Source organism: Xyrauchen texanus, chromosome 2, assembly GCF_025860055.1.
Source record: "Xyrauchen texanus isolate HMW12.3.18 chromosome 2, RBS_HiC_50CHRs, whole genome shotgun sequence".
NCBI lineage: Eukaryota > Metazoa > Chordata > Actinopteri > Cypriniformes > Catostomidae > Xyrauchen > Xyrauchen texanus.
In genome coordinates this window covers 48,196,132-48,206,845 of record NC_068277.1, presented here as the reverse complement: position 1 = coordinate 48,206,845, position 10,714 = coordinate 48,196,132, and the positions used below count along the sequence as shown (strand labels likewise).

At 36.5% G+C, this 10,714-nt stretch overlaps 1 protein-coding gene and 1 pseudogene across 1 annotated transcript; one reads left to right on the top strand and one right to left on the bottom strand.

Moving 5' to 3' along the window:
- Positions 1-344: 344 nt before the first annotated feature.
- LOC127617215 (methylthioribulose-1-phosphate dehydratase-like) lies at positions 345-4,786 on the bottom strand (annotated as a pseudogene).
- A 289-nt stretch (positions 4,787-5,075) lies between these two features.
- LOC127660337 (CD44 antigen-like) lies at positions 5,076-10,180 on the top strand. Its single transcript, XM_052150464.1, has 7 exons — positions 5,076-5,401; positions 6,235-6,400; positions 6,536-6,675; positions 8,169-8,786; positions 9,092-9,172; positions 9,287-9,365; positions 9,445-10,180. Exons 1-7 carry the CDS (start codon positions 5,332-5,334, stop codon positions 9,629-9,631), a joined length of 1,341 nt encoding a protein of 446 aa, XP_052006424.1. The 5' UTR covers positions 5,076-5,331; the 3' UTR covers positions 9,632-10,180.
- The last annotated feature ends 534 nt before the right edge of the window (positions 10,181-10,714 follow it).

The window sequence follows — 10,714 nt, the reverse complement described above, 5'->3', positions numbered from 1 at the left end:
TGCACCGACGCTCCCCATCCAACCTGATGGAGCTTGAGAGGTCCTGCAAAGAAGAATGGGAGAAACAGCCCAAAAATAGGTATGCCAAGCTTGTAGCATCATACACAAAAAGACTTGAGGCTGTAATTGGTGCCAAAGGTGCTTCAACAAAGTATTGAGCAAAGGCTGTGAATGCATGTGTTTTTTATTTAATTAATTTATTTTTTTATAAATTTGCAAAGATTTCAAACAAACTTTCATGTTGTCATTATGGGGTATTGTTTGTAGAATTTTGAGGAAAATAATGAATTTAATCAATTTTGGAATAAGGCTGTAACATAACAAAATGTGGAAAAAGTGAAGCTCTGTGAATACTTTCCAGATGCACTGTAAATTAAGTAAAACAATCTGTTTAAAAATAACATGCCTACACTTTAATAGTTTATTTGGTACACAAAATTGCAATGTATACTATTACACAATTAGCTGGCTATTTAGGCAAATAATAATAATTTCATGTTACAAACAAGCCACTAAAAATGTACACTGCAATGACTTCAAAAATCTGTTTTATAATAAATTAAAAATACTGAACTGTAATTTTTCCAAAAGAATGCGCAATGAGCATTTAGCATTATAAAAATAAAGATTACAGTTGTTGACTGTAGAGATTTAAGTCAATCAATGCCTTTAGATTCAGTTGGAGCAGCCAAGGTATCCAGGCCACATTGTTTCATCTGAACAGTGATGTCAAATAAGTAATCCGAACACTAAGAACTGAAAAATAATACAGATTGAAGACATAATGTATACAGAACATACACAAAACGCAGCCATGATTTGTGCATTTCACTTCCTAACTCGCATGGTTTTTGTTTTCTACCAGGTCTCTCCCCAAACGTAGACCCCATGTCTGCGGATCAGAACAGCACAGGAGTCGGGGTACATATCCATGGCTCAGGCCATGTGCTCTTTCAGGTGTTTCCCTTCTGGGGAAACAACTAGAGTGTCATCATACCTGTATCAAAACACATACAGACAGTAAATGTAAAAGCAGTCTTATATAATGGATCATTCTGATTAGATGAGCTACATTCAAAGCAGTGGCAAAACATAAATGAAGATGTTTAGAAGAATATTTAAACTCTGTAGGTCCACGCAATGCAAGTGAATGGTGATCAAAACTTTGAAGCTCCAAAGGCAGCATAAAAGTAATTGTAAGCCAGTGTTTAAATCCACATCTTCTTAAGTGATCCGGTTAGCAGAGGCCTTGGCGATCATGATTTCAAGCTTGATTACACTTCCTAGCGCCATCCAGCGCTCTGCACATTCGTCAATAATTAGGACGTGTAATCAAGCTTGAAATCATGATCAATAAGGAGGCTGCTGATGTCAAGATTTATAGTGAAAAATGTTGGTCTGTTCTCACCCAAAATCAATTGGATCACTTCAGAAGACATGGATTTGAACACTGGAGTCTGATGGATTACTTTTAGCCTGCCTTTATGTGCAAAATTTTGGTCACTATTCACTTTGTTTTTGGGTGAACTATTCCTTTAATGCATAAAGATGCTTGGACACAGACAACTGTTACTGAACTATACTGCCACGCACAGCCTTTTGTGACATATTGCTTTATTCTAGAAGCAGACACACTAATTTCTTTGACCAGGGGTTTTCAAACTAGGGTCCGAGGACCATGGGGGCGGCAATGTTACTGGCTCCGTAACAAATCTTGCGGAAAAAAGTGCCAAAAAAAGAAGTAAAAAAACTCAATTTAAAAGGTTAACATTTAACATGTTTACATTTTCATTCTGGTGGCTAAAGACTGGTCAGTTTCTGAAAAAAAGATGTATAATTTAAGTGTTCATCTCTCCTAGCAAAATGCATACTCTTGAAAACAGTTTGTACTTGTATCTTAGGGGGGGGGGGTTATATTTGATACTCACTTTTATCTTGCTTATCTTGTTTTGGAACAATATTTATTGTAAAAAATAAAAAATAAATCAGGATGCAAATACATTTGAATTGAATTGAAAATGTTTTTCCTTCAGGTTTATACATTTAACATTACTTTAAGATTGTTGATCTAACAAAAGTAGTACATACATTCAAGATATTTTAATTTATTTTGGTTTAAGTACATTAACAATATAAAAGACAATTATTTAATTTAGCAGACAACGCTTTGTCTTTACATCATGCTTACTATTTTTCCTCGCACAGCATCAATAGGAAATGCATATGAAAATGCATAGCTGGCTTTATATTTTAGGAAGGGTGTCCCTAGCAGGAGGATCATCGTATTTGGTGGTTCTTGGCAGCAAAAAGTTTGAAAACTCCGGTCTTGGACCATGATAGTTGTGCTTTTTTGGGTGAAATTATTTTTTGACAAGAACACACTAGGTCTTTGTAATGTGAAATGGCAAGAGTAGGATAACTGACATGTGAAGCATCTCAGCAGGAAGTCAAACCTGTAGTTTGTGCGTGAGTTTCCTTTTCAAATCCTCTTGATCATCTCTTGATGTGTTATGTGAAATTCCTTCCCAGGAAACATGAGAGTAGCCATGAAAGCAGCCTTTGAGTGCGTATGGATAACTGCCTGAGCTCCTGTGAAAATGACAACGTATAACAAATACAGTACACCCCATGGGCCGGATTCACAAAATGTTTGTAAGACGTAAATTCTTAACTACCATTTTCTTAATTTATAACTTAAGAAGAACAATATTTTGAATATAATAATAATAAAAAAAAAAAACTTAAGTTCTTATCTTTTTTCTTAAGAGGAATTCAAATTCTCGAGAAAACTAAAAATTGTAAAAATCCTAACAGTTGTCTTAAATCCCAAAAGGTATGTTTAATGAATTGACTGGGTTGTTTCAAATGTGACATGTTTTATAGTGTTGAGTCAAAAGTTGCAATGGCTGTTTATGTGATTTTAGTACATTTTTGTAAATGTTATCACAAAATTTAAGCAATAAATGTTGTTTTGAAGCTTCTTTTTTTTTCCCTCCCCAATTTGGAATGCCCAATTCCCAATGCACTCTAGGTACTCGTGGTGGCATAGCACCTCTCCTCAATCCAGGAGGACTAAGACCGTCTGAGACCGTCAATCCGCACCTCTAATCATGTGGCTTGTTGAGCGCGTTTCCACAGAGACATTGCAAGTGTGGAAGCTTCACGCTATTCTCCGTGGCATCCACGCACAACTCACCACATGACAACATTATAGCGACCACAGCAGGTTACCCCATTTGACTCTACCCTCCCTAGCAACTGGGCCAATTTGGATGCTTAGGAGACCAGACTAGAGTCACTCATCATGCCCTGGATTCGAACTCGCGACTCCAGGTGTGGTAGTCATCGTCAATCCTCACTGAGATACCCAGGGCCCCTGTTTTGAAGCTTCTTAATGTGGTGACCAATCATACAAGTAAATTCAAATGGATGAGCGTAGCGCGCTCTCTCTGCGATATTTTAGAAACACAATAATCATTAGAAATCTGAGATTGTCCTCTGCCACCATTTCCCATGCTCGCCTCTTACTTTCCGACAACATGATATAATTATCAAGCTACCCAAGAAGAACTTTTTCCTTGCAGTAATTTCCTCAACAGAACCTCCAGCTCTTTCCTATTTAAGTTTTTATTTTTCCTCCATGCCAAATTAAATGTTGTCAAATGGTTGCCAGCAAGTAAATTCCCCTATTCAAGTTCAGGGTTGCTGAAATACAACAAAACAAATTTACACAATAAATCACAAAAGGCAACCGCATGAGCAGGCTAGTATGTTCAAACAATGTCAAAGCATGTCATTTTATTCTTACGGAAAACAAAATTATGTCCTTAAGAAAATATTTGAGAACTTCTTAAGAATGTTTCAAGTATGAATTCTAATTTATCCAAAGAACATTCTAAAAAAAATTCTTAATACATTTTTGTGAATCACTTTGTGAGAGGACACACACCTACCTCTCATAGTGTAGGCGTTCAAGAAGAGGGGTGTACACTGGCTTTTCTTCAACTTTTTCTGTGGAGGTGGACAGCTAATGTCCCTCTCATCTATGTCACACACAAACAAGTCCTCAGTCTACAAACAGGGGAGGAATGAGAATACTTTGGTGTTATTTTATGTTCTCAGCTACACAATCATGATTTGTGGTCCATTTTAAATAGCAAACACCCGAGGGAGCACATAAATGTGATCACTTTGGTCACACTCCACAAGCACCCTTAACTGACAGTTTTTATTGTTGCCTAGCAACATTGTTTACTAGTTACTGTCAGGGACTCTAGTGGAAGGAGAGTATTTAATGATTTTAATAATAATAATAAACTTAATGAATTAACATTTGTGTCCTTAACATTTTTATCATGACCCAAATGTTCTATAAAAGCAATATGTGCGTTAGAGAGGGAGTACACGGAATTATGTTGAATGTTTGGGGGGCCACGCCACTGTAAAAAGTCTGGGAACCACTGGCTTAAGTATTCAATCGTTTATTTATTTAGTCTTCATTATCTAATTTGTTGTTGTTGTTTTATAGAGTTTTCTCATGAATTTATTTTCTTGTTTTGTTTCTGCAAGATCAGACATGATTACCAAAACACTAACTTATCTGTGATAACCAGCATCTCGCCACCCGTGTTTTCCCTTTCTTGCCCCACTTAAAACAGGAAGTGAGCGTGTATGAACACACATGGGAGAGGGAGGAACCTTTTCACTCACCTGAGTCATCCACACCACTGAGAGTTTGTCAGTGACTCATCATTATCCTTGAGGCCACTCTTCTCACCACAAATGGGCTTCTTTCCCCCTTTCTTAGCTTTACATGACAAAATTAAAACATTTTAACATACAAGCAATGAAAAACACAAAACTGTATCACACACACAATGCCCTCTCTAAGTAACTGTCTCTGTTTTATGCTAGAAACACAAACTTGAACTTACAGTGCAGGCAATGCTGAAATCACAGCATACACAAATGGATTGCTCGCAATGTAGATCTGAGTCTTGTCAGCAGGTAGGTGGAGTTATCTGAAGTGATTTATGAACAGGTGTCTGAAATGTTAATGACTTCACAGACTACAGAGAGCGAGGAAGTAAGGGAGACAATGGAGAGGGATTGTACTTCATAGTAACACCCAGAGTGTGTCACCAAGTACTTTAGTCTGAGTACATAAAAGAGGTGAGGTTCTTGCTAAAGTGCTCAGAGATTCACAAAAACTCAGAGGATCAGACAGAATCAAAGTGTTCAGAGGCTCAGTTTATCAAAGGATTTTTACACTGATTCAGAGGCAACAAACAGGTACAGCTGCATTCATCCCACACTTAAACATCGCTGACCATGTGGACTTTTTTACTTGTACTGGTTGCTACTGGAGTCCCAGCTCCACTTCAAGCAGCGTTGATTCAGGGTGAGTGATGCTTAATGTATTACCTATTCTCTGCTGTACAGATTAAAATCTTGGTAAAGATAATGGCATTCTACAACTGCAAGCCATGAGGTAAAGTCCACAATGTCATCATATTCAAATGACTGTTGTAGTGACACTGCAAACCTTATTAGTTGCTTTACATAGCTAAAGGCTGTGCTCATAAATTTGCCTTAATCAAACACCACAGCATCAACTGATTAACATTAAAAATGCTATTTGGGAGATCTTTTATTGTAAACTTTCAGTGCATCCGCATTTAGCCTTTTTGTAAATACATTTCAGATGTCCTGACTTGTTAAGATCAGAGTTCAAATAAAACCTTCAGTCAGTTCTTCTGGACAATTATCTCACATGCATCCTCTCTTAGACTGTGACATTTCCCAAATAATTGTGTCTCTGAGACTATGATCTGTCCTGTGACAAACAGGTTTGGTTTGGCTTAGCTGTGCTCAGATTCATGTACGGTACTGTACATATCAAATCAGTGCATTATCGTGTGTTTTGCCTTTGAAGGGCAGAATAGATATCTAAACTTGTACGCTAGTCAAAGCATGCTACAGTGATACAAAAGTGGAAGGTCATTAAAAAAAATTAGAAGCTTACAGATGTCCTAGATGTGTTACAATGAATCACTAACCCTATTCATCTATGGTTCATCTAATTACCATTTACTAAGTTGATAAATTGCTCTTCAGTACACACAAAGCCTACAACTGGCCCTCATTTGTAAACTAAACATTATTATTACCACATATGATATATACATGATGATTTCTATCTTTGAATATTCACATTAATTTCTCTCTTGATAGGACACAGTGGTAAATGCAGCTTTGCTTGTGTTCACCATGTGAAGGGAACCAGCCAATATTCTCTGACTTACCAGCAGGCTTTGGAATTGTGTGTGAATTTAGGCTACAAACTGGCAACAAAGGAGCAGGTTATTGAAGCTTTTAAAAATGGCTTGAGAACATGCAGGTAAGAACATAAGGCTTTAAATGATTGTCTTTCCCCAGAGCAAATGAACTATCATGTTCTGAAAAAAATGCATTTGAAATTGCCTCAAGGGAGTATTTGGTTTAGTTTTTTTATTAACTCTACACCTTTGTTTAGATATGGCTGGACTGATGGCCAAAATGTCACGTTCCTCCCACACGTCAAAGATCCGGAATGTGTCTCCAGTTCCACTGAGGTAACCTTCCACGCTGAAGAGGCAGAATATCTTTCGGACGCTTATTGTTTTAACCCACCAGGTAAGCAGAGTATTAAAGACATCAGAAACACAATACAAAACAAACATGCTCCAAAGCAGGTTTCAGGTAACTTACTGACATTTAATTTACCTCTGGCATAGATTCATTTGATCAAAACTGTGACGATTCTGTTAAGTCTAATCCTGAGATATTTACCAACGGAAACACAGTCACAAATAAATTCCTTCTAGTTTAATTCCTCCAGAACCTCAATTTACATATTGATGTACTAAAAAGGAAATGGTAACTTAGGCTTTGTGTTTTATCTTCACTGGGTAAATACTTATAATGAGTTGAGGGGTGTGTATTCTGAAGAAGCAAGACATGCAGAAGACATGCACTTCATTGTTCAGTATCCACCACACCTAAACCAAAAGATTAGTCATACTGAATCTTTGATGCTACCTCCCCCTTTTTTCCTCCTCCTCCCACTCCCACTCCCACTCCCACTTCTTTTTTTTTCTTTCTTTTTTTTTTTACACACATTTATGTTCAACTCCCGCAAGGAAGCAGATACAAAAAGGAATTTGCTGGTTCGATTGAAATATTCCGTTTTTTAAGGAAGTCTCTAATATAATAACTACTATACTGTGTCTTATAACATGCGTGTAGCTTATCATTAAAAATAAATGTTCCTTTTCTTGCTTTGGTGTCAGCACAATAATGCACCCTCATGACATCCCAGATATGTATGACTTTCTTTCTTCTGTAGAACCCAAACAAGGATGTTTAGAAGAATTTCTCAGCTCTGTAGGTCCTCACAATGCAAGTGCATGGGTACCAAAAATTTGAAGGTCCAAAATGCACATTAAGGCAGCGTAAAAGTTATCCATGTGACTCCAGTGATTAAATACATGTCTTCTGAAGCGATTTGATAGGTGTGGCTGAGAAACAGAACAATATTTTACTATAAATCTCCACTTTAACTTTTTATATTTTTTCATTGTTTGAGTTGCATTCTTCATGCATATCGCCAACTAATGGCAGGGAGGAGAATTAATAGTAAAAATATAACATTTATGCTGCCTTTATATGCTTTTTTTGAACTTCAAAGTTTTGGCACCCCTGCATTTGCATTGTATGGACCAACAAAGCTGAAATATTCTTCTAAAAATCTTAATTTGTGTTCAGCAGAAGAAAGAATGTCAAACACATTTGGGATGGCATGAGGGTGAGTAAACAATGAGAGCATTCAAATTTTTAGGTAAACTATCCCTTTAATTAAAACAGGAAAATAAAAGATGTTAGGCAGAATGGTAGGGCATGATCATTTACGTTCATTGTATAGCAAAAGGATGCAATGAAAGTGAATGGTGACTGAGGCTAATTTCTGCCTAACATGTTCTTTTGTGTTCCACGAAAGAAAGTCAAACATGTTTGGAACAACATGAGGGTGCGTAAATGTTGATACAGTTTTAATTTGAGGGGTGAACTATTACTTTTAAGGCACTAGCTTGTAGTAATTTTAGATATTTTTTTTCCACCCCTGAAAGACTTGAAACCACATGACATCGTTCTTGAGGAGGCCAAGATTGAAGGCTTTCTAGTAGATGAAAAAAAGGTGATAAAAAGGAGAAAAAGAGAAACTTCACCTCTGAATGATGACGTAATTCCCACTCCAGATGGTTCAAACACACCGCAAAATGTAGAATCAACTCTTCAGACTTCAGACTCTAAAGATCCAGAACTGGTCAGTATGGACCCTATAGGCAATGAAGATTTCTCCACTACAAAATCAGAAGAGCAACCAATTGATATGGAGCACCCAAAAACACAGGGGGAAAACAGTGACACACATTCAGCTGTCCCTGATTCAGCCAATGAAACCATGAAACCTTCTACTGTTCCTTCCTTGGAGGAACCCAATAAAGGAAAAGACACTGAAGACACCAAAGGTCCTACAAACAAGCCCCACATTGGGAAGAGATCGATCGTCCCTAATATCTTGTTCCCTGAGACAGAGGGCAGTGGATCAGGAACAGAAACTGGAATACTGTCAGAAGCTCCTGAGCCTACTCAATACACTACAAGCCCATTTACTACAGAGGCAGCTGAGGAAGAATCCTTCCAAAACATTGAGGAGGTTTTAAAACAGAACACCAATCCTGAAGGTGAAGGACACAACATAATTATTTTCATTAGATTTTTTTCAGAGTTGGGGTATTAAAGGGCAACATGATATCAGAGAGAAAATTGAGTTGAGCCTAAATTCAGATCTTTGCCCATTTAATTCCACAACCAGGTTTTTTTTTCTTAATCGTAGTAGTCATGTGAATACGTAATCAATATAATAGTTCATTTAATTATTGACAACATCACATGGCACATAAATTGCATGTTTTCGAATTTGTTTAATTATGCCATTACAACCTCATGATATTTTCAATCATCATGTCAACAAATGTATCTCATGCAGCTTCAGGTGAATCTAAAAGCCGAAAGAATGTTCCAGTTTCACCTACAAACCCATCTGCTCAAGAGGGGGAGGGTACACCTGGTAAGTTCATATAACAGCATTACAGATGATCACATTCTCTGTTCTTTATTTTTCGACTGATGTACTATAAATTGGTTCATTTATCTTATTCTTACCACCCTCTTCCTTCTGCAGCTTGGCTGATAATCTTTGCATTCTGTGTGGTTGTTGGAGCCATACTGTGTCTATTTGCTGCCATTGCCACTAAAGACATGTAAGTTAATTTTTTTACACTTTTCATTACACTTTTTTGCACTCATGCTTCAGTTTATTGATTGTAACTCCCTCCTTAGGTGGTACGGACCAAGACAGAGCAAAAACGCAATGTCTGAAGAGTACAGTAAAGCAGTAACTATGCGACTGTCAGAGAAAGAGCAGGAGATAGTGACATTGATGAGCTTTGGCAATCTGAAGAATGATACAAAGGAGGACAATACAGTTACCTGTGTGGATAAGTGTGAGACAGAATATTTGATGTAGCACAAGCGAGGCTAAATAGAGGAATTATTATGGACATAAAATGCCCGGCTTTGACTGAAGCACTCAAAATGTATCGAAACCAAATATACATTAAAAGAGCTTAAGACGGTGTATTCGGGATTTTGGTAAACTCTGCTGCTCTGTTTAAATGCACTCATATTGTTAGGATTTTTACTGCAATTTGCTTCTGTTATGTTGCTACAGTGTCTTTGTCATCCTGTTTTTACATTTCTTATTTGTTTTCCTGGGAGGCCCATTTCTAAAGTATTATTTTTTTCAATAGTACATAATTAATGCTCATCTCTTATTGACTTATGGTTAAGTAGGTAATTTTTTGTACTGGTTGTCAACATCCATTCGTAAGTACTATGTACTGTGTGAGATAAGATAAATATTTTGAATGTTAGAAGAAACTGCAATGCCTTCAAGGATACAGAAATAATTGACAATCTATATTGCATTGAAGCAATTGTGAATCTTTGCAAAAGGCATTTATTAAAGTACCCTTAATGTATTTTGAGTTATGAGCCTTTCAATAAAAATTTTCAAAAGATAATTTTGTTTTAAATTATTTACACAATTTACTCTTTTATACAGATATAAGTGTAGCTTGGTGTAAGAAAATATGGGTATATATATATATATATATAATGTATATGTGTGTATTACATATAAATGTTTATATTTACTCACTGCGTAAAGACTTTGGAAGAACAAGAAAAAAACAGGCTATTAAGACAAGAAGCGTTGCCTTTATTTACAACTATTTATAGATATTGATAGAAAAATAGAGGAAAAAGACAGTCAGAAAAAGTTCACACAAACTCAAGTTTGGTATATACAAATTGTACAATGTCTTTAACACCAAACATGGTTGCACAAATAAAAAGATACACCCATACACTTCTAAATCAAACTCAAAACTAACATAAAAGTTGTTGAGTTAGGCTCTGCCTGAACAGTTATGATATCACTAATAGTTAACAAATTCATATTATAGTTAACTACTGTATGTTACATACATTTCTTAAGATACTACTTACTCTTTCTTTTCTCTGCACTCTACAAGACTTTTACAGTAAA